Source organism: Notechis scutatus, chromosome 3, assembly GCF_049901735.1.
Source record: "Notechis scutatus isolate UNSWTSFEM ecotype Mainland chromosome 3, rNotScu1.2, whole genome shotgun sequence".
Lineage (NCBI taxonomy): Eukaryota > Metazoa > Chordata > Lepidosauria > Squamata > Elapidae > Notechis > Notechis scutatus.
In genome coordinates this window covers 175904532-175931166 of record NC_142011.1, presented here as the reverse complement: position 1 = coordinate 175931166, position 26635 = coordinate 175904532, and the positions used below count along the sequence as shown (strand labels likewise).

At 35.9% G+C, this 26635-nt stretch overlaps 1 protein-coding gene across 9 annotated transcripts in view; it reads right to left on the bottom strand.

Annotated features, from left to right (window-relative positions):
- Nucleotides 1-735: 735 nt before the first annotated feature.
- KCNB2 (potassium voltage-gated channel subfamily B member 2) overlaps nucleotides 736-26635 on the bottom strand; it is a 205327-nt gene continuing 179427 nt past the window's right edge. For all 9 annotated transcript variants that reach the window (XM_087961867.1, XM_087961868.1, XM_087961864.1 and 6 more), the window contains one exon: nucleotides 736-8790. In XM_087961867.1, coding sequence (XP_087817993.1) covers nucleotides 6646-8790 — 2145 coding nt within the window. In that variant the 3' untranslated portion in view covers nucleotides 736-6645. The remainder of the gene's footprint in view (nucleotides 8791-26635) is intronic.

The window sequence follows — 26635 nt, the reverse complement described above, 5'->3', positions numbered from 1 at the left end:
GTTGTTTTGTTATTTTTGTAGGCTACTGATCATACTTACAAATATCAGGCTATGGCCAGGGATCTTTTAAAACATTAAATTCAAAATATGCTCATGGAATTAATAGAGGCATTTTTGAATGATGAAGATGCTGGAAAATAGTCAGTTTATTTTAAAATCAGATGGGGAGCCTGGTGAGAGTTGGCCATAGGTATGTGGGATGCCACACTGGGTACTTGAGACCCCAGTCCTAAGGCAGCAGCCTGATACATGGCAACCAGTTCAAAACAAAGTGCCATTTCTGAGAAAGATGCCCTGTCAGCCTTTCTTCAAAGCTAAATTCATGAGGTAGAATCAGCAATATTCTGCAATCCCACTGGTGCTGCTTTAGAGCAAACACGGGTCAAGAATGTGAGACCGCAATTATTAAAAAAGAAAGGCTATTGTAAAATGGAATGGTGAAATAAGCCTTGTTTCAAATCATTAGGCTTAGCCGCCTGACTCAGGGCTTGATTCCAGAAAAGTCTCATGGCAATTGCTGCCAAACATACTTAGTCTAAAACGTAACCATTGAAAGAAAAGGCAAGTGATGAAAATGGTAGGACTCTTATTTCTCAGCATTCTGAATATTTCTTTCTACAGCTTCCCTCACTCCTTGAGATGAAACTAAAAATTGCTATGGATTGGGACTTTGATATGTATGTAATGTTGAAGGCAAAGGGGCTTCATGCAGAGAACTGAAATGAGACACAAATGACTCATTTACACATTTATTTTACTGTTCTGCTTGCTCTGGCAGACGGAAATGGAGAACAATGCAATTTATTTTACAGACATTTGACAGAAAATAAACAAGTATCTTGATGCTGAACAATTGTACAATACAGCTACAACATGCATATTTATATGCTGATTTGTGCACAAATATTTACTTGATCAGCAAATGTAACAGAATTCAAAAAACAAAAGAAAGAAAGAAAGAAAGAAAGAAAGGGAAAAAAGGATAGTAAAGGAAAGGAAAATTTTGAAACAACACGTTTCCTTTTCATGATGTTAAAATGCAGCTGAGGTGGAAACATTCATACAAACACATTGATAATGAATACTATTATATGTGAAATTCTATTAATGGTTTACGACAGAAGAAGGTAAGGGGTAAGCTGGTATTTCGATACAAAATGATGAAACTAAGTCATTCCTAATAAATAATGCAAGCAAGTAGTCTTGCAGTGTTTTATATGAGTATTATTTTCAGCCCAGCAGCCGTCCTTAAAAGATGAATAATATGCTCAACAAAACTAGCAAAATTTTCCATTTTAAAATATGGGGCATTTATAAAGGCAGTAGCAGGGCATTTGACAAGATCTGCATGTCTTTATCTCTCACTGAAAATACATTTCTTAGTTTAAAAAAAAAATGAAAAATGAGGATAACTTGTTGCAGTAATTTAGCAATTGACAATAAAATGCTGCCCTTCCTTGAAATTGAATAGTAAAGACATATTGTGGCAAAAGAAGTGATCATCATCATCATCATCATCAAATACTGTTGTGCTTTTTCCCCTTTCAGCATTCACAGCATTCAGAAGAAAACAATGTTAAATTCAAATAAATGGAATCCCTGATACTTGTATACGAAACAAACATCAGTTATAACATATTACCTATAAACATGAGACCGTATTTCATCATTTAATATTTGTGTACAGTTATTTCAATGTAATAAGCAATATTTTTTTCAGGAAACTTATCCGTAAGTATTTAATCACTAGCATAATCATTACTGACTTGTATATCATGTCTGTGGGTGAGATTTGCATATTTTGCTGAGAATATAAAGAAGTGTAAGTCTCAATCTCTCTTCCACATCCAGGGACTTGGGATGCAATTTTTTTTAGTGCTCTGGACTGGATGAATAATAATAATTAAAAAAACTACCATAAGCTTTTTTCCTGCCATAGGTGTGAGCAAAAGATATTTTCCATGCAGTTATGGCAGTTTTTCACCTAGCTGCACCAGACCCTTCCTAATCAGTTTTGAGGATAAGAGCAGTGGTTTTTTGAGCAGCATTTATGTCTGGGAGTACATTTTGTAGAATATTACTGTAAATCCAATGTCAGGGTTTCCTTTCTATGTGGATGAGCAATAAACTGGATTATAAAGGACACCAGGTTGGGGAGGAACTGCATAATCCACCGTTGTTTTTCTATCTTCTACTATGTAGTAGCAAGAAATAAGCTGGGGAACTTGACCAATCCAGTACTGCAGCTCTCAACAACCCAAGCCAACCTGGCCTCGTGAGAGTTGCTGGCGATTGTATCAGCAACATCTGAAGGGTCACTGATTTCTACTTTGCACAACTATGGTTGTTACTGAGAAATGAGCTAGACTGACAGTTTGAGAAGCCTGTCAATATAACGGTGGAATGTGAAGAATGGGGAAACTGCTTTTACCTTTTTTTAGAGTAGAAGGGAAATGCTTAAGACCAGATTGTAAACATTTTTATTATACTTAATTTTTGTTTCCCTTCCTTGAAAATTTGCTATGAAGTGGACATATCTATTTATTCACATAAACATAATACATATGATACTTTTATTTGTTCTTTCTTTTGACCATTGACTTCAGCTGAACTTGGCTAGAAGAATGAACCTGAATGGCCAAGCATATACCACTGTAATTAATTAATATTTTTAAAAGGGCGGTTTCAATTATAATATGTATGATATGTAAGAGGATTGGAATGAAAAAATAATAATATTGCTCTTTACTACAATAAGTAACAAGCAAATATATTTAAAAAATTAAACATGTTACGCATACTCACAAGAATTCTATTTTTCTTTCTGCTTTTTTTCATACTGGCTTTGGCTCAGCAATTTCCTCAAGATCAAATATTTTACAGAATTACAGCATAATTAAACGAGAAAAACAGATATCCATCCATCAGAGCTGAATACTACTACAATCACTTCCTATGATAAATATCCTATACTTTAAAAGGAAGAAAACATTCTATTCTTTTTTCCCCCCAGCTTAATGTGGCTTGCTTTTGAAATAAAAATGAAAAATGAACCTTGGTGAATTAAGATATTTGCTACACATGTGATTGATTCATTGACTGATTGATTATGGAACACAAATATCCAAATCGATCAAAAGTTTTCTGGGTGAATATGTTGAGAATTTTCTATTTTAGACAATAGGGAATGAAAAATGTTAGGGTTTGCTAGTTAGTTGGTTACTTGGTTGGTTAGCTAGCTAGCTAGCTCGTATAGAGTGGGACAAATTTGGATTCAAGCCCCTCCACAGGATTCTATCCATTTAATAACTTTGGGCTCATCATTAATGTATTTCATAAGCTTGTGATTGTGAAAATAAAACAATTAAGTCAACAATCTATATTTTCTTAGTGGCCATTCTGTATCATCAGGCCAAATTACTTTTTTTGGGGTGGTGGTGGTGGGGAAACTGGACAATTTCAGCAATTCTAGCCATTCTGGCCAAAAATAAAGAACTGAGAATTTAAATTCAGCAGATAGGAAAGTCATAGATCCTGTATTTCTGCCTTAAAATCAGTCACTGTTTTAATTAGGTGCTAGTTCTAACACTTGCTTTAGAATGAGAGCACATGGCATTTAGTAGCATCTCTACAGAATGAAAGAAGCATCTTTTATTTTACCACTATTATAAGAGCAATTCATAAATTTTCAATTTTTTCCTAAGCAGATTATCAGCTTTCAGTAACAGCAATTGAATTACTTTGCAAACATATTTGAAATAAGATTTTAAAAACTATATTTTCAGTAGCAGATGGTTTTGAAACAATAGTTGAACCGACTTGGTATGGGAAACAGATTACAATATTTCAATGCATCTAAAGAAATACATGAGCTTCTTTTTTTGATCTATAAGATAGCAACTTAAAATGTCCATGTTATGTGATACAATATCAGGACTATAAAGATAAAGATATTTATCATTCAATTGGAGAAACACAACTTTTCATTTTTGGACTTTAGATTTTTAGATCTCAGAAGTTATGGTAGTTCCTAAGAGTTTTCTTTGAGTAGACATTATGAAGGAAATCATGATTTCATTGAAATTACTGAGCAAGCTGCTTTAATCTAAGGCTAATATTTCATTTAGCCTTTATTTTTGACTGTTACACAACTGTCTAAATAAAGGCAGAAACTGTATGCGGGACATAAACAAACAAATAAACTGGAATAATAAAACAACATCTCTAAAAAGTATTAGCTAGCATTTGCTCTCCATTAATGGGAATATCTAACTGTGAAAGAAAAAAAACAAATAAAGGAGCTTTATGAAAAAAAAATGAATTAGATCATGTGGATTGCCATGCAATTAAGTCAAATCTTATGCAAAAATAAAACTAATTTGATTTTCATGAAGAACTAATAAATACTTTGAGACTTAATGACCAGACACGGGCTGCTTTAGAAACGACATTTAGCCCCAGTATTTAAATTAATGAAATATGAATCTGAAGATATATAATTTAATAGAAAAAGGAAATCTTAAGAGGAACTCAAAACAACATTTTTTTTGAAACAGATAATATCCTGTGCTTAATATTTGGTCCACAGTGTGAAATATAAGTTTACAGTTGTGGAACTGTATTTAGGAGAAGTAAAATTCATGAGCTGTATTTTCTCCACTAAAAGCGTTTTTGGTGCAAATAACAAAATAAAAATTGTGTTTTAAAAAAGTTTAGGGAATATTTGGAGTTTTGTTTATCTATACAAAAAATCAGCAATAGATGTTTTTCCTCAGTGCTTCATGTGCTTTAAAAATATTCTTTTAACTGGAAAGAAGAACACGGGTTGGCACTTTTCAAAGCCATGTATGGGCCTTTCGTATCATGCATTGTTTAAACATAAAAAAAGCTTTGGATTGGTCATTCTCAGAAAGTAACATGGGTGGAGGGCTGCAATCCTATATTTTATTTGAAAATGTGTCACTTGCCTATTGTCATTAGGAAAAATTGATATATAATTCTAAAGAGATCTATTGAGCCACAGAAGATATCTTCTCATTTGCATAATGTGGTTTATTATGTTATTTGTTCGATTTATATCCTTTTGTTTCTCCTAGAGTTACACAGGGATCTGTCTTTACTTCATCCCACAAGAGAACACTGCATAGTTGTAAGCTGGACTTAGAGAAAATGACAGACCTAAGTGAGTTTTACTAGCTGATAGTTCTTCTATTTCCCCCTCTGAATTCCTACAAGTTCCTAAAATTCCAATTTTGCTCCCTGGCCCTACAGAATAAGTGTAACTGAGAAATATGTAAAGTTTTTTTTTTAAAAAAAAAAAAGTAATGCAGTTAAAATGCTGTTTAAACCTACTGAATTTTGTGATTTTAAAATAATTAGATCTTTATTAAGCAGAATTAGTTATAGAAATCTGAAAAAAAAAGATTGACTAGAGTGCTTGGATGGGAGAGAGATCATGAAGATGAACAATGGAGGTTTCAAAATATTCCATTTTCTGCGTGTTAATTGCTATAATTACATGGAAATGGTGATAATTATGTGTGAACCTTAATAATCTCCTCTGAAATATACATTTTCTGACTTCTCATATGTGACGATTCTTTGATTCATGAAATGATATTGGTACAGCATTCTGAAACCAAATAGTAACTAAACTGGGGTGAAAAATGACGTGCAAATGACACACTACTGTTAAAGAAAACAGCAGATATACAATAACAAGAAATCTACAGATAGTAAGATTTTAACAATAGTGCAACATTACAACATTGTTAAAGTCTTAGGATAAAATAATCAATTTTCATGTCATTTGGCACATTTTATTACCATAAAAATAATTGTATTTCTTGTAATTTTTTTTTGTTTGCTTTCAATTTGGCAGGTATAACAAAAATTCAATTCCTGGTCATTAAATCTTGCCCAGTCTTAAGAATTTTTTTCCAAGAAGCTGCAAGTGCATCCACAACATCTATGCAAATAAAAATAACTGAAGCTATGGTTCACTTCATAAAGAAATTTAAAAACACTGCAATTTGCTTAAACAAATATCATACATTGGATGTGGATTTAAAGAGAAAACAAGATAAGTAAGATGCTCTAAGAATAAGCTGCAATTCTGCAACATAAGTCTATACAAATCCTCCAGGCAGTGGACTTGAAAGAAGTAACTGCCCCAAGAAACTTTCTTTTACAAATCCTTGATAACTGGACATGTTCCAGCAAATCCAAATTATTTACAAAATGTGCATTTTGCAGACTCAAAGCACCTTATTTCACACTATTATTAACATATGAATCAACATTTCATTCTTTCATGTGCAAATTCTGAAATTCAAAAGGAAAAAATAAAAGTTAATTTAAATTATTTACAACCATAAATGAAAGTATTAACAGTGTTAAGCATTGCAGAAGATCATCTCTGAAAAGAGCATTTTATTTTACTCAGTTCTTGTTGCATTTTTCCTGATTTATCTTTTGTTAGAAAAAAAGTTTGCTTTTAAATTAAATTGTACTTAAACTAAGCAACTCTTCATGCCATGCAAAAATATTTTATTTACTTTCAAGGCATCCCTTCCCTTCCCTTCATAGGCATTGCTAATTCCAGTTTTAAGAAATAAGTTTTGTCATTATTGCTGTCCTAATTAGTCACATGCTGGTTTCTCTGGTGGGACAGTAACCAGGATCACTAGGATTTGTATGGATTTCTGGGGAAAACAAATGGTTTTCCATTTTGTGACCTTCTTGATTATTGTCCCCTGTTATTTCCCTTCCAACATGGTAAATGTCTTGAGTGCAATTATGACCTAAATGTTTGGGTGAAGAAGAACTGACTTCAGAATCTTCTGTTACATAGTTCCCATCCTTAAGTTTATCCCCAAAGCAGTTTGCTTTGATATCCAACTGCCTGTTGTGCCTTATACCAGGGATTTCCAAGAAGTCTTCTTCTTCACCAGTGTCTATTTCAGTGAAACTTCTCTCTTTGGGAGGGAAAGAAAAACGTTTCTGCTTGGGGAACAAAGGGCATGCTTGCTTAGAAGCTCCAGAAGAATCTGCACCCAGCAGGGGTCTTTCTCCCTGTGGTGAATTCTCTTCTAAGAGGATAGTACTGATATGCTGAGGGGTATATTGTAGGAAGCCTCCTGTTGCCAACACTGGCAATGGCCTTGTGGTGCTTGGTGGGGTTTGTGGAGCACCACCTCTGTTTTCCTTAAAATTAACTTTAAGGGACCTTGATTTTAGAGGGTTGCTTCCCCTGAAAGAACTTTTGGGACTCTCCATGGCATTGTCAAAGTGAAAGTGACCATGAAGGAGAGGATGAGGACAGCTCTCAGAGCTCATCATTGTATTCACTGAGGAGTAATCAAAGCAGGTATCCCTGGGAGCAAATATTTTATCTTTCATAAATGGTAAAAGCTGGGAATCTTTTGCTGTTTGGTCTTCTAAGTGGGAAAACTCAATGGGAAATCTTAGTTGCAAATGAGAACTGGAATATGGAGGAAGAGGTGACCGTTCCGTCTCTGTGAAATCAGTGGCGCAGCTGGCAAAGCTGTCAATGCTAGAAGTGCTTCTCATATCAGGAATGACTTCTTTGGGTCCTGTTATAGATGCATCTCCTTGTCCAGTAACTTCTTCCATTTCTATCTCCTCCTCATAGAGGGGAGGTTTCACTGAAGGGCATTGGTAGGTGGAATTCAGATTAGGCTGAGACTGAGTTTTTGTAATTTCATTATATAATATTTCAAGTTTCTGAGCACTCAAGTGTTGAGGACTGGAGGTTGCTGCTGTGTTGTTTAGCTGTTCATGTGAATCTTGCTGGCTCACTTCCTGGTATTTGTTCTCCGAGGATTTATTAGAACTTGTCTCAGACATGGTCCTTCTGGCCCATTTCCAATGGCTTGGAGACAAGTGGTTGTCATCGGGAGTTTCCTTTGAATTGGCTGCTTCCTCAGTTTTATCAGTATCAACAGCTACATCAATCAGTTCCATACTGCGAGCAAAGACATCTTTTAAATTCATTGAGATAATGCTTCCATTTCTCTTTGCTCGTTCAAGCGCCTCCCTTCTTTTAATAGCTTTCTCCTGCCGCTTTTGTTCCTTGTAGAACTCTGAGAAGTTGTTTACTATGATGGGAATGGGGAGGGCTATTACCAGCACTCCAGCAATGCAACACAATCCACCAACTATTTTACCTAGTAAAGTTTTGGGATAAATGTCACCATAACCTACTGTGGTCATAGTGATGGTAGCCCACCAGAATGATGCAGGAATACTTGTAAACTTTGTAGCATCTTCATCTTTTTCAGCAAAAAACACGAGACTGGAAAATATCATAATTCCCATAGCTAAAAATAGTATCAATAAACCCAATTCATTATAACTCCTTCGTAAGGTAAATCCTAAAGATTGAAGTCCAGTTGAATGTCTAGCAAGTTTAAGGATCCGCAGTATCCTCATGATACGGAATATCTGAACTACACGGCGGACATTTTGAAACTGCAGCACACTTCTGTTGGACTCTGTGAGGAAAATAGTGACGTAATAGGGCAAAATGGCTAGCAAATCAATCACGTTTAATGGACCTTTGAAGAACTTCCATTTGCTTGGAGAGGACAGAAAACGCAAAAGGTACTCCATAGTGAACCATGCTATACACACTGCTTCAACATGTGCAAGCTGAGGATTGTCATTTGGTTGTCCAAATTCATCAATTACTTGAAGCTCAGGTAGAGTGTTGAGTGACAAAGCAATGGTGGATAGTACAATGAACAATATGGATACAATGGCCAAAATCTGTTAAAAAGAAAGATAAATAAGAAAACTGTGGTTAACAAATAACAAATAATGCTTACATTTCAACCAAAGAAATAGCACAATAACAGAATTACAGGCTGTTGTTCTTGACTCACTGCAGTAAGGTATGCTGGTCAATTGCCAGTACCCCTAACTAATTCATCTGAAGTGCTGATCCATAGTAATAGTTCCACTGAAAACCTAATTTATATGACAAGGCTATCCTAAATAATTTCAAAGGGAATATTTGGGAATAAGATATATTAATACAACTCAAATTATTCCAGACGCTTAATTAGATTATACAGTTCAGCATTTTTTTCAATCAGCTGCTTTCTAAGAATAGCACATTAGACCACAACTCCCAATTCATAGACAGATGAGATTTTTTTCCTAATTGTTATCCTAAATTAAGTGCCCAGTAAATGTTTGATGTAACAAAAGAAGCAAATTGAATTTGTTCTGTTAAATGCATACTGGACATATCTTTAATTACAAACATACTGACTAAGCTTCATCTTTCAAAAGCAAGTTGAGAGTCAGTTTGCAGGGAAGCCTGGAAATTTGTTTTGTGTACATGGCTACATTGGCCAGAGGTGGAAGTATAAGATGTCAAAGAAATCACTTTAATGAAGGCTGTTTATAATCTACTATGACTTCTGCATCATTCTAATATAATCTTAATAGGAATATTAAAAGATACAACTTTTTTAAATAGAAAATATTGCCACAAACCAAAATTAACATGATAATTATTATTTTAGAGGCAGACTGAGTTTTTTAGGAATTGCCATTTAAATGTTGTTGGCTGCACTTCTAATTTTAAAACGTTTAACTTAACATGAAAAGTAATGACAAATCTGTAAGATGCAAAGTTCATTATTAATGCTAAAAAGAAAAACAGAGATGTTTGATTGAGCTGTCCACAATTGTAGTGCTGAATATTTCCATGGACTTAATCTTAGTACTTAATGGTACTTACAGTTTAGCAATTGCTGTATATGATTTTATGAAGTTATGTTTTTAATAACTTCATTAAAAACTACATCAGTAATCTTGTTTAAAAGTAAAAAGAGATTTATGAATGAGCTGTCTCCGGGTAAAATACGAAAAGAAGCTCAGATGAATGCAATATATATAGATTGCAATATTATGTGTTACTTAATAACATAAAAATGGAATATTAACAGGTTGGGATCTTTTGCATTTTTCTACTTTAACTTTTGATAAAATGATGTTAAATTAGACTATTATTTATTTATTTATTCATTTATTTCCGGTGAGCCTATCCCATCTACATTAACGTTGTATCTTCTATGGAGCTGCCAGTGTCTCTCACCCCAATGAAGGGGAAGACAAACTATGTATCCTGCTTTGATCTCCACTACAAATGGAAATATACTTCTAATAAATGAATGTATAAATACATAAATCTTATAGAGCCCTTTAAAACAGATTAATTACCAGATAAAAACTTTAAGATCACCTAACCTTTATCACAGTTCAGTAAGTACTGAAGCTTTTGCAGATCTGAGAAGACATTGTACATTAATAGAATGAAACACACACACACATACACACAATTTTATGGAAACTTAGGAATAATTATTCTAAATACCTTATTGAGTATGATGCAAAATATCCATAGTATGTAGAATAATTATTGTATGATCAAACATCTGCACCAACATGTATATTTAAAAATATGTTAAAAATTTACTGCATCCTTACCACTAAAAACACTGGCGTTCAAGTATTATTAATTGGGCCTTATTTTTACCACTTGAATCAGAGAATTTGCATGCTTCTAGTTTTACATTTCCAGTGTAGTTCAAGACATCATAAACCAAAGTAATTTTTTTTAAAACATTTCTAACTATTGTAAGTTTGACAAAAGCATAATAATATAACATGGACACAAAAGTGGAACTTCTCCTATTACAATAGCTATCATTATCTGTCATCAGGCTTTCTTATTCAATGACATATTGAATATATGATGGCTTTAAACTATCATTACTTTTCAGATTTACCCTTGGCTGATTCCTTAGTTGCCTGGCAATACTAAGGCTGATTTCAAAGCCTCATTTCACTGTAAAAAGCCTACATTCTATGCACATATACAGAAGAATGAAGACAATATGATCCATTCAAAGGTAGGATTGAATAGCTTGAATATCTGTATATTTGCAGTGGTAAACCATGAATAATTAGTTTCTAAAACTATTGGTTATGAGCCATAGAAAAATGCTTTAGAACAACTGTGGGAAAAATCTTGTTGCATGCAATGAAGCTCGTTAGCAAATGTGCCATGTCGTTTAAGTCTGGAATACAAAAATATATGAAAACGACTCCATTGCACATAGAAAACCAATACGTTAGAACCAGTTATGCCATTTTCATGGTGCACTTTTTGAAAATAATGTAATCTTCTTCCAGTATTATTTGTTACCATACAAAAATGATGTCACTCTCTTAGTAGAATTCTCATGAATTACTTTGAAGCTTTTCCCATTTTAACCAGAAGATGTCTCTACTATACCATTCTGGTATTCATGACAGCAGCTGGCCTTGGAAAAATAGCAATTATAATAATGCATCTCTTTCTCTCTTCTCCCCAGGAAAAAATGTTTTCCTTAAAAAAAGCAAATTGCAAGTTTCCTAGCTGCTACCATGAACGAAACATGAAATCTGAACACCAAGCACTTAGAAATTGTATAGATGTACATACTAATGATGTTGTTTTAGTGCCCTCTCTTTTGTTTTAACACCAGCCTTTCTATCAATACTTATATCCTTGCCTTTGCTCAAAGGATTCTTTGTTGAATTCTGTGCCAGAGTCCCACATTTCTAATAATTTCAAAATACTTTGTTTCAGAAACATCTCTTACTGTCTCCCATCCCCTGTAAATCTAAATATTCCATGACTAATTGCAGATGAGATTGAACTGGCAGAAATAGTCAACACCCCAGAAGACAAGCTCGGGATCCAAAAAGATCTTAACAGACTTGAACAGTGGTCCATATCCAATAACATTACATTTAATTTGGAGAAAAGCAAGGTTTTACACCTAGGCAGGAAAAAACAAAGATACAAGTACAGATTAGATGAAACCGGGCCACTGTAAGAGGGACCTTGGAGTCCTAGTGGAAGATCACTTAAGCATAAGCCAGCAGTGTGCGGTGGCAGCCAAAACAGCTAATATAATCCATGGTTGTATAAACAGAGGCATGAAATCAAAACCATGTGAAGTAGTACCACTTTATAAATCCTAAGTAAGACCACACCTGAATCCTGCATTAACTTTTGGTCACCACATTACAAAAAAGATGTTGAAACTTTGGAAAAAGTGCAAAAAAAAGAGCAACTAAGTTCTGACAAAAATTACAGACTTTTTACTGATACTAGGATTAAAAATTAGATGTTTTATAAATTTGCTTATAGATAAGGGATGGGATAAGGATGAAGATATATCTGCAACTTTATAGGGGAGATAGAGGTATTAATTTGTATACTTATAATGAAGGTGGGAAGTAACATTTTTCTTTTATCATATTCTTTCTTCTGTTTTTTCTTTCTTTCTTACACTGTTTTTCTCACTAGTCTTTTCTTCTTTTTTAATTTTGGTATGTATTCATTTTTACTACTGCAATGTAAATACTTAATAAAACTTAATAAAAGAAAACAAGCTTGTATTTCTGTTGCTATCCTGATTCCCAGTAAAATTCCTTCCTTCCTTCCTTCCTTTCTTTCTTCCTTCCTTCCTTCCTCCCTCCCTCCCTCCCTCCCTCTTTCCTTCTCCCTCCCTCCCCTCCCTCCCTGCCCTATTTTCTGTCTTAAGAACCTGACAGAAGTTGTTGGCTGACATCCCTGCATCGTTATTATAATAGGCTCTTTACATATGACTTTGATTCTTCTATCCTTATAAACATAAAATAAGAAACTGTGACTAACTGTCACTAAAGACTCACCTGATTTTGAGTTGTTGAATTTCATTTGCATTTTTCTACTTCTTATCATTATAGGCACACACACAAAATCTCTTTTTAGACTAAACTATGCACTTGTCAAGTGATAGATGCTGCAGGATGCTCAGCTAATCTAGTCTGATGTATTCTTCCTGTCTTCTTTGAGTAACTTGTGGCAAACATACACCTGAAATAAAGTTAAATGTTTTTGCTTATTTGCAAAGGTAAAGATATAGGTTTCTCTTCCAGTTGTGTCTGACTCTTGGGCGTGGTGTTCATCTCCATTTCTTGGCTGAGGGAGCCAACATTGTCCGAACACATTTTCTGTGGTCCTGTGGCCAGCATGACTATATGCCAAAGACACACAGAATACTGTTACCTTCCCACCAAAGTGGTACCTATTAATCTACTTGCATTTGCATGTTTTTAAATTGCTAGGTGGGCAGGAGCTGGGGCAAAGGTGCTTGGGTTTTGAACCTGGGCTCTCAGCTTTCCAGGTGACAACTCAATATCTTTAACTGCTGAGCATGGAAATAACCTGCAGTGGACCTGAAATGACACTCTGTAATGATAAAGCCCTTAACCATAGACCCAGGTTTAAACATTCTAATAAATGAAGGACAGAATGGTAAATCTTTCAATTCACAAATTTTACTGGCTTGCATCATGCCTTCCTAAATGTTGCTAACACTGACAAGTTGCAATTTGTGTGTCCAATGGTGAGGGATTCTGGAAGATGTAATCAGTTCCTGAACTACAACTTTGAGTGTGCCAGGTTCCCTAGCCGTACACAATAGTCAACTTCCTATTGCTACTTTTCTCTAGCCAGCTTCTCTTACTTTTGATATACATCACATAAAGGTCTCAGATGTCCCTCATTATGTATTATGGCATCAGCTTTCAATATTTTTTTTTCAAATTTATCAACTTTAAGATATGTAGACTTTAAGAATACCACAGTCAGCATGTTACAAAAAACCTGAGCTCAATGACATCTACGTCATTACAATTACACTTTACAACTGCATTGTATTCAGCAGTTATTTATATCTGAATAGAATTTAAGCTTCAGTGACTTCAATGGAATTTGTTCATAGGTAAGTCAACAATGGAAAGAAAAATCTTTCAGTACATTGGCTTTTACAATTCAGTAAGCTTTTAATTTAAAAAGAAACATGCAGTCCCGAACTGTGAAAATAAATCCATCACATAAAACAATCAATAGAAATGTCGATGAAATGAAAATGCTTAATAAATTTTTTATGGTAGGGTGAAGTCTATAGACCAATTAAAATAAGCTGGTCTCTAAGCATTCTTTCTTTCTGGGATAGGTCTTATAAAGTATCAAGTAATGAATGAGACACCATCATTTTCATTTCATCCCTGAGTTCTACTTTTCTTTAGCCCAGAAGTGTTATTAGGGAAACATGATAAGGGATGAATCAACTGTTTGATAATTGCTTTGCAACACTAGTGCAAGACAGAAAAAAAGTCCTGCTCACCACTACGTGAACATGAAAAGTCTGTCAAATGATGGAAGCAACAGGATTTTTTCAAACCAGCAGCTGAATCATTCCCTACATTTTGTTTTAAGGCATATTCTGAGAGTGACTTTATTTAAAGTATTTAAAGTATTAAAGTATTTCTTTAAATTATTCTAAAGTGCCTGTAGGCCAGACAAGGAATAATGGATGGAAGCTGAACAAGGAGAGATTTAACCTGGAAATAAGGATAAACTTTCTGACAGTGAGAACAATCAACCAATGGAACAACTTGCCCTCGGAAGTTGTGGGAACGCCATCACTTGAGACCTTCAAGAAGAGATTGGACTGCCATTTGTCAGAAATGGTGTAGGGTCTCCCGCTTGGGTGGGGGGTTGGACTAGATGACCTATAAGGTCCCTTCCAACTCTGATTATTTGTTATCTGTTAAAGTTCTAGTATCTACTGATTAATTATGTTTCTCATGCATTCAAATAAAGTCCCCCCGGTTTCATTTTTGATAGCAGTAACCCTGCAGGATCTACTACTTTATATGGAGTGCCCCTTTAAGGGTGGCGGGGAGGAAACAATTTATTACAATCTTTAACAGAACATTTCTGAAGCACTGTGATAAAACTATACACATTATACAACCTGGAGAAGAATACTTCCCAAAGAAAGCTTTACTATTTATCTGTTGTTCTGAAGTATAATAATTTAAAGGTTGAATGAGAGTTTGTGAAAACAAACCTGATCCCAAATAAAAATGATGTTAACTATTTAGAATTTTCTTCCCTTTGAAAATGCCCAATTAGACATGAAAGGGATAAGAAAAAGATAATTTTTAGGAAAAATGATTAAAGAACAGAAAAGGAGGTCTGCTAAATTGGTCTAAGACAGTGGCGGCTAACCTTTTTGGGCTCCTGTGCAAAAAATTGTGTGCATGCTTGCATGCTCGCAATTGCGTGCCAGCACCCAGAAGGCAACGTGCCCCCCATCCCCTATGCATACGTGCGCAATCCCCACCCACCCCGCTGCCCCCTTACCTGCACTGTATCTCACAGCTGAATTTTGGCTGGTTTGAGGCCTTTTTCGGCCTCCCAGAGGCTTGAGGAAGGCTTCTGCAGGCCAAAAACTAGGCCTGTTTCATCACTTCCAGTATTTCCAGAAAAACAGGAAGTGATAAAACAGGCCTAGTTTTCAGCCTGCAAAGCCTGCAGAAGCCTTCCTCAAGCCTCTGGGAGGCCGAAAAAGACATGCCAGCACAAATGGTGGGGGGATGGGGGAGAAGGCTGAATCAAAGTCAATCTAGAAGTTCACGGCCACCATGGGAAATATGGATTTAATCAATGGTCCAATTTACAGTTTGTGGAGGGGGGAGGAACAGAGGGAGAAGGATATTAGATCTTGACAGTGGTGATATGAACTGAAGGTGGAAGATATTGTTACCAGACCCTTGTCATGATTACTATTCGGTGCACTCGGAGTTTTCAGTAGTTGCAGGAAGGAAAGACCAATTTATCCATGCCAGGTGCCAGACAGAGTACCAGAGGGAACATGGAACAGACCTGAAATTCTACAACAAAGTTTTGGCTTGACTGAGGCCTTGGAATGATGACAGCTTTGGATAAGATTGTGTCTGGGTGGATTCTCTGAGTGCATGGATCCCAGAGGACCTCTTTGTTCTTTTAGGAATTCAAAGATGAAACAGCACAAGAGATGTCTAGATTCTAGAGAAGGGCTGTCAAACTCCTGGTCCATGGGCCGGATGCATCATGTGCTGGCCAGGCCCACATCCGGTTTAGTGAATGGGGAAAAAGTCCGGATTAATCACGTGATGCTGCTGTGATGATGTGAATTTGACACCCCTGCTCTAGACGAGCATTACCAGAGGAAGCAAAGAGTGAATCTGACAATGCACAATGTCATTCAGATTTCCTTGGAACTAAACTCTAGCTATGAAGGTCCTATGGAATTGACTGAAGCATGGTCTTTCTTGGTTTCTGGAAAGAGTTTGAAACTGTTACCCCGTAAGCAAATGGACAAGGTCTTTGAAGTTTTGAGTGGAGCGAAGCCATCTGTCTTTTAGTTTGATGATCCTTTAATCGGTGAAGCCTTCTAGGATAATAACATGGAGCCTCTGTTATTTTAAATTATTTGTTGTCTTAGGTCTTTTATATGTCTATGGAGATTTGATGGCTTTTCTATGGCTTTTATACAGTGATTTTATGCATGAGTTTTGTTAGCTGCCTAGAGTTCTTAGGTTTATTTTATGTCATTTATTTAATTGTATCCTGCCCTTTTTATTTTTATAAATAACTTGTGGCAAACATATCCTCAACAACAACCCTGTCATGTGGATTGGACTGAGAGAGAGTAACTGGTCCAAAATCGCTCAGCTGGCTTTCCTGGCTAAGGTACTTGAACTCATGGTCTTCTGCTTGCTAGCCTGGTGCCTTAATCACTAGACCAAACTGGTTCTAAACTGGCTCCAAACTGGTTAAGATAGGTGGCCATGTCCACTTTTAAAAATAAATAGTCTTTAAAAAAACTTGAACTCTCTACTGCCATCCATCTCTATTCAGATTGTTCAACCTGGTTTTGTTAGTCTTAAATTCCCTGTTTTCCGAAGCAACCAACAATGTGTATTCCGAAGTACAGAATATAAAGTAACAACCTTTCTGCAACCTTGTTATTATTTAAACAAATATTGCATTCAAAAACTATGTATTTGCTTTTATTCCAAAATACATAGATGCACTATCATTCTACAAATCTGATATCTTACTTAAATTGTTGCCTTTATTGTTTTTCACTATCCATTTTTATTGATTTTATTTATGTTGATGTTTTTCTTACTTTGTAGGTTGGTATGAAAAACAAAGTAAGTAAATCAATAAATGCTGAATAGGGATGATTCTTATAAACAGACGAACGAAATATTTGGAAACCAACCCACCACCTCAGAGAACAAACCTTCACTTTGATAGGAATCATTTTCATCTCCATCTAAATAATATTAGACCAGCACATACATATCTAGGCAGTCTATTAATTTTGAAGCCCTTATTGTATCTCAGAGATCTGTCTTCATCAAGTAGGAGAGTTGAGGGTTTCTGATTGTGTGGAGAAAGAATAATAAAATTATTTCTTTATGTTGCTTTTTTATTTCTTGAATTTTTTCTTCAAGCTGCTTTTATTCCACTTCATTTTTTTTTCAAACATGGATCAGTATAGTAAAAAAAAATTAGTATTTACACCTTTCATTCAGATGTTATTTAAAAATTCTGGAACTTGATAATTGTTTTCAATTAAATACATAGGTGACTGTGCTTAAAATGATAAGTCATGCTTCCCTTCCTCTTCCTTGCTCTCACTCCTCACATGTACACACATCCCAGGAAGGCAGTAAAAACAAAACTTAACCAAAATTCTAGTGTGTTAAAATAAAAATTCATTTCTTTTTGCAGACTACAGACAAACTGGAAAGAGCTATCTTGTGCAAATACAGAGCAACACCAGCATAAATCACGCCTTGACTCTGAATAATTAGATGGGCTGAGTAGGTGTAGTTCAGGTAATGCGTATATATATTGTTTTGCAATGGGATAACAGCTAATCGTGCAGCAAGACTTCTCTCTCTCTCTTCTCCCGTTTTATTGCATTATGCTACTGCATTTATTTTATTTCAGGTCTGTGTGGTTTCTGCATACTCTACATTACATTTCCTAATAGGATGTTACTGTAAATCAGGGGTGTCAAACTGGATTTCTTCGAAAGCCAGATCAGCATTGTGCTTCTCCTCTGCAGGCTGTCTGACGGTGTGGGTGTGGGGAGAGAGACAGGACAGACACCTCCTGCAGCATCCTGCTGGCCAAAATGGGGCATGGGGAGGCCGCATCTGCCTGTTTTGGCTGTCAGAGTGCTGCAGGAGTCCGTCCAGGCTGAAAACAGGGTGTGGGGGCCGCATGTGGCCCCAGGCACCCCGTTTTGGCTGTCAGAGGCACCATGGGCTGGCCCTTTGCTATTTCCAGGCCAGCCCCGTGGGCCAGATTTAAGCACCCCACGGGCTGGATTTGGCCCACGGGCCTTGAGTTTGACACCCCTGCTGTAAATCTTGACTTGCTCAGAGAAATTGGAATTGTCACAATCTAGCACTGCAGCACTTACCTCAGCTTCTGCAGGTTCTTACCCCCTCTCCCAAAGCCAGGTTCAAGCACATTGTCTTCCCTATTTCCAGTTGCCTTAAGGTCCTGACTTCAAAGCAGCAGGCAAGTAGCTTTGTCCAAAGGGTCAGTCTGTGGCAGAAGAGCTGACAGTGGACTCAATGGTTGCATGACACACGTGGAGATGCAAGAAAAGCAGATGGCTTTGCACCAAGATAGGCAACAAGGGAACTCACAGTTTCCTGTTTTAGCCTGGTGCCTTAACCACTAGAAGATTGATATATAATCTGATATACAGATAGTCTTTGATTTACAACCATAATTGGGACCAGAATTTTGTTGCTAAGCAAGGCAGTTGTTATATGAGTCACACTCAATTTTAGGATCCTTTTGGCCATGGTTGCTAAATGAATTACATAGTTGTTAAGTGACTTCAAGCTTCCCCATTTGACTTTTGTCAGAGGCTGACTGGGAAGGTCATAAATGATGAATTACATGTCCCCAGGATGCTACAACCACTGTAAAAACATGCTTGTTGCCAAGCACCTGAATCTTTGATCATATGGCCATAAGGATGCTGCATTAGTCGTAAGTGTTTTTTTTAGTGCTGTTGTAACTTTGAGCAGTCATTGGGAAGTTGGGGACTACTTGTTGTTATTGGCATTTTTTTCCTCATTGGCACATCCTCTGTGCAACTGAACATATATAATATACTGTAATATTAAGATATATTATTATCTAAGACTAAAAAGAAGTGCTTCCTATATTACACTCATTCATGAAGATGTGCCTCTACTACAACAAAAACACGAAATGCACAAAATGATGTATACGATGCATACATCAATATGTCCTGAGCCAAGCTGAATAAAAGCTCTGAATCTGGTTTGGTTGTTCCAAACAGCTACTCCATAGTAAACATTCTAGGTAATAAATATTTTCCAATTTTTAATTACTTGGAATTATCCAATTCCAAGTAATTAAATTAAAAAAAAAAACACCTTAATTTGAGGTGTCTTTATGGCAGGGTCCCCAAACTTGGCAACTTTAAGCTAGGCTGGCTAGAGAATTCTGGGAGTTGAAGTCCATTAGTCTTAAAGTTGCCAAGTTTGGAGACCTCTGCTTTATGGTTTTGAATGTGTATAAAAACAATCAAGATGTTGGTTGGGATTGCACTTTGTGGCTTCAACGCACATAAGAAAGAGGCGGGATTTCAGTCACGTGGGTGTGACTTTCATCATGTTTTTTTTTAACCATCCCTCCACTGGCATCCTTGGTTGAATTAATGAATCTATCATAACATTTGTAATGCTTTGAACTGGAAAATGACAATGGTTTGAGCCAAGAAATAAACAATTATCTAGGTATCTTAGTATGTGATATTTTTTTTTTTTTAAAAAAGATCTTCCAGAAGTAACAGTATTCCAGAGTCTTGCATGTATGAAAACAAAGCCAGATTTTGAAAAGAAGACTCCCTCTTTGCTTATATTATCCTTAGTGATGTCTCCCACTGACACTCTTTTAAAGGCTAAGCAACTGAGCTGTCTGGTTGGATCAGTTGGTGAACATCAATACAGCTCTATTTAAATCTATGTAGTTAGATGCAAAGCCTGGAAACAGCCTCAAAAATAGAATTTGATTTCCTTGCACTGCACAGATTTTAACAACAAAGAGGAAAATGAAACAGAATATAAAATGGTCCTTTAACTCAAAAGCTGAATGCAAAGGCAGGATTGGGTCCTTTTTTTTTTTTTTTTGAAAGAATGAATCACTGATAGAGCATAGGAAAAAAATCTATTGGGAGCCAAGCAGTGGGTGGAACTAAGCTCAACTTCCCCCTTTTCTCTCTTGTTTCTCTTGCTTATCTATCTCTGTGCCATCCGTTTTCTCTTTTGTCCTACTATTCCAATTTCTTTTTCCTCTTTCTTCCAATGCAGCTGTTATTGTTGCAGTATAATCTGCGGTCCCATACTATTTCCTTAATGCTAAAGCAGAGCAGCTTTCAAAATGTTCTGTTTCCCTTACCTGTATCACGCCCGCCTCTTCAATTGAACCAGTTGCCTTCTAAGGCCAATCCATTTTTATAAAGCGGCCTTTGTAATTAGCTAAGTAGTCTTCATTCAAACGAATATGCCATTTCAAGCTCTGTTCTGAATGGATCACACTTTTAAACCTCTTTGCTCCCTTTAGAGTTCCATCAAAACACTACACGCCTATTCAAAAGTCTCAGTGGGATTGACCAAGCCACTAAGCAGGCCAAAGCCAGAAGACAATTGAAATTTGAGTATACGCTGCATGTCACTCATGGATTGTACCTCATAAATGACTACTTATTAAATAGATAAGTAAACATGTGAACCATGTAACTTATAAGATGACAATGAAGACTTCTAAACTGTCATGTAATGTACATCAGTCAGTTGTATGAGGATTAGCCTGCACCACAGCATTGTCCATCTTTCTGAATATTGTACTGTAACCTTTGATAGTATGATAAATCTGGGGTATTGGGACTGGTGTGCCCTAAGAGAAGGCCTACTTAGGTGTGCCCTTGCCTTCTCTGTTGTTTTTGTCAATTCCAGTTAATGCCTAGTACTATAAAGGGGAATGTCTGGCCAAGTCCAATGTCTTGAGATTTTATTTTAAGTGTTATTATCTTAAATGAAAAGCTGATTTCTACTCATAGAACACTAAACAGGATATTACCTAGCCCTCTCTTTTAAGAAAAGTTAGGAATAATTTATTATTTAAAATATTTATATAGCCTACCAGCTCCAAGCAGCTCCCAATCAAGAGTTAAAATAATATATAAAACATATTAAAACTGTAAAACTGAACAAATTAGAATATTAAAACATTAAAAACAACAAACACAACGAAGTCCTGGCACCAACTCTGCCCTCTAACATGGTGTTTTCCAATCTTACCCCAGCACTTGGAGGAAGATCCAGTTCTTCAAAGTTTTCTGGACGGCTAAGAGGGTGGAAGTCTGCCAAAATTCAGAGGGCACGAACATTCCATATAGGGCAGGGTTGCTCAGCAACTAAAGTGTTACATGGCCAAACCTTACTGTATGAGCTGCTGCTTTCAGGACCAGCTGAAGTTTCCTAGTGGGCTTCAAAGACAGCCTTATGTAAAGTGCATTGTAATAATTCAAATGGAAGGTAACCAGAGCATCAATGACCATAAGCATGCACTGATAAAGTTAAGATACAATAATATATTGCATAATATCCTTTACTTTATGAGTAACAAGGCAAACAAATCTCTGGAGTGTCAAATCCAAAGTTGAGCTGTTATTCCCATTTTCATAATTTTATTACAGAGCTGCAAAATTTAAAAGCACTTTACAATCAATATATTTAACCCCATTTTGTAAACATTAGATATTCAGTTACTGATTGTTAATCCTGGTGTGCAGGAAAGAATTTCAGGGCAGGAAGTCAAAGGCTTTGGCAGAAACCCACAAATGAAGTCATTTTTCAAAGAAAAAAACCCCAACAATAAATATGTCTTTTAAATAATTTGTCTTTTTTTTTAGTAAATTGAAAATATAATTGAACCGATAATGATTTCCTTTAAAGATTTAAAATAGACAAGTGTCTGGCTTATCATGATTTTAAAAAAATAAAGATAGCCTTCTAACATATATCATATATGAAGGGGCTCAATTTATTGCAATGGTAGCAACAGAGATTATAGCCTGGTCCTGGACAAAGCTATGCCTTTGCCAAAATTTGTTTTGCCTACTGAAGCCATCCCATTCATTTTCATGTATGCTTCTCCTGTGCCTGCATGGTCTCTTGACTTTCTGCTTGGACAAATCCAGTACCTGTCAATAGTGGTGTTCCCCAAGGCAGTGTTCTAGGACCAACTCTCTTCATACTCTACATAAACGACCTCTGTGATCATATTAAGAGCAATTGCGTTCTCTTCGCTGATGATGTAAAGCTGTTCAATACCACAGACAATACTGCTACCCTACAAAAAGATCTTGACTATGTATCAGAGTGGTCAAACAAATGGCAACTTCAAATCTCAACAAATAAATGCTCTGTCTTACATATTGGCAAAAAAAATCAGAAAATAAAATACAAGCTGAATAGTCAAGATCTTGTTGATGACTCAAGCTCTGTAAAGGACCTTGGAATACTCACCTCTAATGATCTAAGTGCTAGAGCCCACTGCAACTACATAGCCAAAAAGGCATTAAGAGTTGTTAACCTAATCCTACGTAGCTTTTCTCTGGTAATATCACACTACTAACCAGAGCATACAAAACATTTGCTAGACCAATACTCGAATACAGTTCATCAGTCTGGAACCCACACTACGTATCTGATATTAGCACAATTGAGAAAGTCCAGAAATATTTCACAAGAAGAGTTCTCCACTCCTCTACTCGTTGTAGAATACCTTATGCCACCAGACTTGAAATTCTAGAACTTGAAAACCTTGAATTACGCCGTCTTCGGTCTGACTTAAGCATGGTATATAAAATCATACATTGCAATGTCCTACCTGTCAATGAATACTTCAGCTTCAACCATAACAACACAAGAGCACACAATAGATACAAACTCAAAGTAAACCGCACCAAACTTGATTGCAGGAAATACGACTTCAGCAATAGAGTGGTCAATGTCTGGAATACTCTACCCGACTCTGTAGTTTCTTCCCCAAACCCCAAAAACTTTAACCTTAGACTGTCTACTATTGACCTCACCCCTTTCCTAAGAGGTCTGTAGGGGGTGTGCATAAGCGCACCAACGTGCCTACCGTCCCTGTCCTATTGTTTCTCTTATTCTTTTATTTTTCTTATATGTACCCATTTCATGTATTCACAACTATGTATACATTTATACTTATTATCTTGTAAACAATTGGCAAATCAAATAAATAAATAAATAAACATACCAGTTTATCCTATCAAAACAACACTACTTGGACTATGGCATCTGCAATTAGCCACTGAAATTAGTCATTCGGCTGCTCTCCCAGCCACATCAGCTTTGGGCCTACAATTCCAGGTGTGGTTACACTATACCTCCCAGCCCTTTCTATCATAAGTCAACATTGGGATTGCTAGATGAAAATCAATTTATATTTTAGTATTCCTTCTGCAAGGAGAGAGAAGCCCAAGTAAAATCCCTTTGACTTACAAATCTGATTTGACTTTTATGTTCCCCAATTCTGGCATGTCATCACAAGTGGATATAATACTATATATAGGTCAAAATTTATATATTGTTATGGAGAAGAATTTATTTTGAACTATAATATTTCGTCTTCATATAGCAATTAACTAAACATTTGCAAAACCAAAAACCAAATTCTGACTTTTCTTTTCCCCCTGATTATGTGGAAGAAGAAAAAGAGGTAAGCACATGAATTCAGTGCTTTGAAGAGTCTCATTTCTACTTACTATACATTGTAACTCTTAATTATGGTTTAAAATTATATGCGAACTGTTGCAACCAGGAGATTTGTATGGATAGATATTTGCAGCCAAGCCAGGCTCTTGATCCTAACAAATTTGAAAATGCATGCTGTCTATATAGCAGTCTTCCAATATCTCAGGAGCTGTCACAAAGAAGAGGAGCCAAGCTAGTCTCCAAAGTACCTGAGGGCAGGACAATAAGCAATGGATAGAAACTAATCAAGGAGAGAAGCAACCTAGAACTAGGAAGAAATTTCCTGACAATAAGAACAATTAATCGGACAATAAGAACAATTAATCGGACTAACTTTCCTCCAGAGGTTGTCAATGCTCCAATACTGGAAGTTTTTAAGAAGAGATTGGACAACCATTTATATGAAATTGTATAGAGTTTCCTGCCTGAGCAGGGGGTTGGACTAGAAGACCTCCAAGGTCCCAACTCTGTTATTCCGTATTCTTAGCTTAAGTTCAGTTCGGTTCCTTTTTTCACAATTCTCTTGCCATTACTATTGCAGCCCGATAACTTAGGGTGGGTCTCTCCTAAACCTCTAGCTCTAACCGCTACGCATTTGAGGGCTACCTTCCCTCTTATCTGACTGTTCCCTAGGCAATCTATCTTTGCCAGATCTTCCGAGATCGTTCCCATATATCATTGCACAATAGAAACTACGTTTCTTCCCAATATTTCAGAAATAAATGCAATTCTAGGTTCTGATGGTGTGTATTTTTTAAATAAGTACTTTTTAAAAATACTTATGAAAAACCAAAAAGAAAAAGAAGCCTCTGAGTGTACCATTTAGTTACAGTTATTACATTTTATATGAAGAGTTGATCAGAAAATAGTGACAATAAGCTCTGTCTGGCAAAGAGAAAACACTAGAGCATAATCTGACTACCATAGACACTGCCTGAGTTCAGCTTCTAATGTTCTCTGCAATAAAGCCATACAGCGATATAAATAGGGAGAATTTTGTTGATATCCTTTTGCAACAAAATTATATTAAATATTTGGCTCTCATGTGAATGTATAAACCAGGATGCATTATATACATTTTAGAGAAACATAGGATGAACTTCTCCAAGTGCAAATAAAATATGTATATTTGTTAAAATAAGAAAGTAACATAAAAAGTTTTCTATAAAGGAAAACTACTTACAAGAAAACCTCTGTTCCTTAATATCAAGATTAGGATGTCTGAATAGCAAAAACCCAAACTTTTACACAATGGAGCAGAGATATTGAAAAAAATAAGCCCCAAATACATTGTTAGTAATGATCACTTTATTGATCATGTCAAGGAAAAATACCCTTCCAAATTCATAAATCACATTTAAGATAGAATGTGGTTTATTTGATTTTAGATTGGTATTTTATGTGAATCAAGGCACTGTGGTTTGTAAGCTATGCTATATGTCAACTCAACCCATTATGGCTGATGTAGCAATCAATGTTAAAGTAAACCATATACCATTCCTGATGTTAAAGTTGGAGCCGTTCTACATAGTGTTTTAATCTATATGGAGCAATATTTTATTTTATTTCATTATAAACTAGTTTTAACTATATTTAATTTTTTTAATCTCATGCCATTGATTTATATATATTATTTTTATGCACTGCAGAACATGATTTACCCTGAAAAAGAATAAGCCTAGTATATGCAAATAGTGCAAATAGTTAGGATTGCTTACAAACATACACATCTGACCAAACCATGATGGTGTCATATTACCATTGTAGAAATAACACAAATTGTATTTTTTGTGATGTTTGAACAAAGACATCTTGATGAGCAAAACAACTTATTATTTATTTATTTAGTAGAAATAGACTAATTCAAATAAGAAAAAATAAATGAACAAAGTTTTAGAATGGGCAATGAACCATGGTGGCACAATGGTTAGCATGCAGTATTGCAAGTTAATTCTGCCGACAACCAGCAGCTCAATTTTAATCGGCTGAAGATTGACTCAGCCTTCCATCCTTCCGAGGTTAGTAAAATGAGGACCCAAATTGTTGGGGGCAATATGCTGACTCTGTAAACTGCTTAGAGAGGGTTGTAAAGCACTATAAAGCGGTATATAATTCTAAGTACTATTGCTATATAAGTCTAAGTGCTATTCTAAACCTGTGGGAAAACATATTAGCACCTCCTGACCCTCTTATTCATAAGCTTAAAGTGGGCAGTCATGGAAAGCAATAAAATCTATCAGTAGCTTCAGTGTAACTGTCAGCATGTGCTTTTTGCATTTAATATCCTTCTGGATTCACTACTTACTTTTTTCCTTTCTGCACCGATGCATCCTATGTATACAATAACTGATCTTTTTGCTGCAGTATTCAAACCAATCTCTTCTACTTATATTTTGTTTGCCTGGATAGCAGGAGGCGACATCATTTGTCAGCATATTATGAAAAACTTTACCTTGATGCCATTCCCTTATATACTGTATTCATGCTTAATGCTCCAATAAGTCTTTATTTTTTCCCCCATTTCTGGGAACTTATTCATTTCTTCTGAAGCAAGACAATCCTTAGAAGTGGAAAAAGTTCTCATTTGAAAGCTGTTAAGTTGAAATTGAGATATATGCAGACAGGCAAAACGATTGTGAAAAGGGTCGTTGGTACTTACCTGACACGCCCTTTCTCTGTGAGCTGTGAAGAGCATCCATTGTTTGGGGATGATGCTTCTGTTGCTTGTTTGATAGGCTGGGTTTTAATTGAGAGAATGCTCCTCCTCCTCCACGGGACTCCTCCCTAGCAAAGTCGAAGTGATGAAATATTTCTT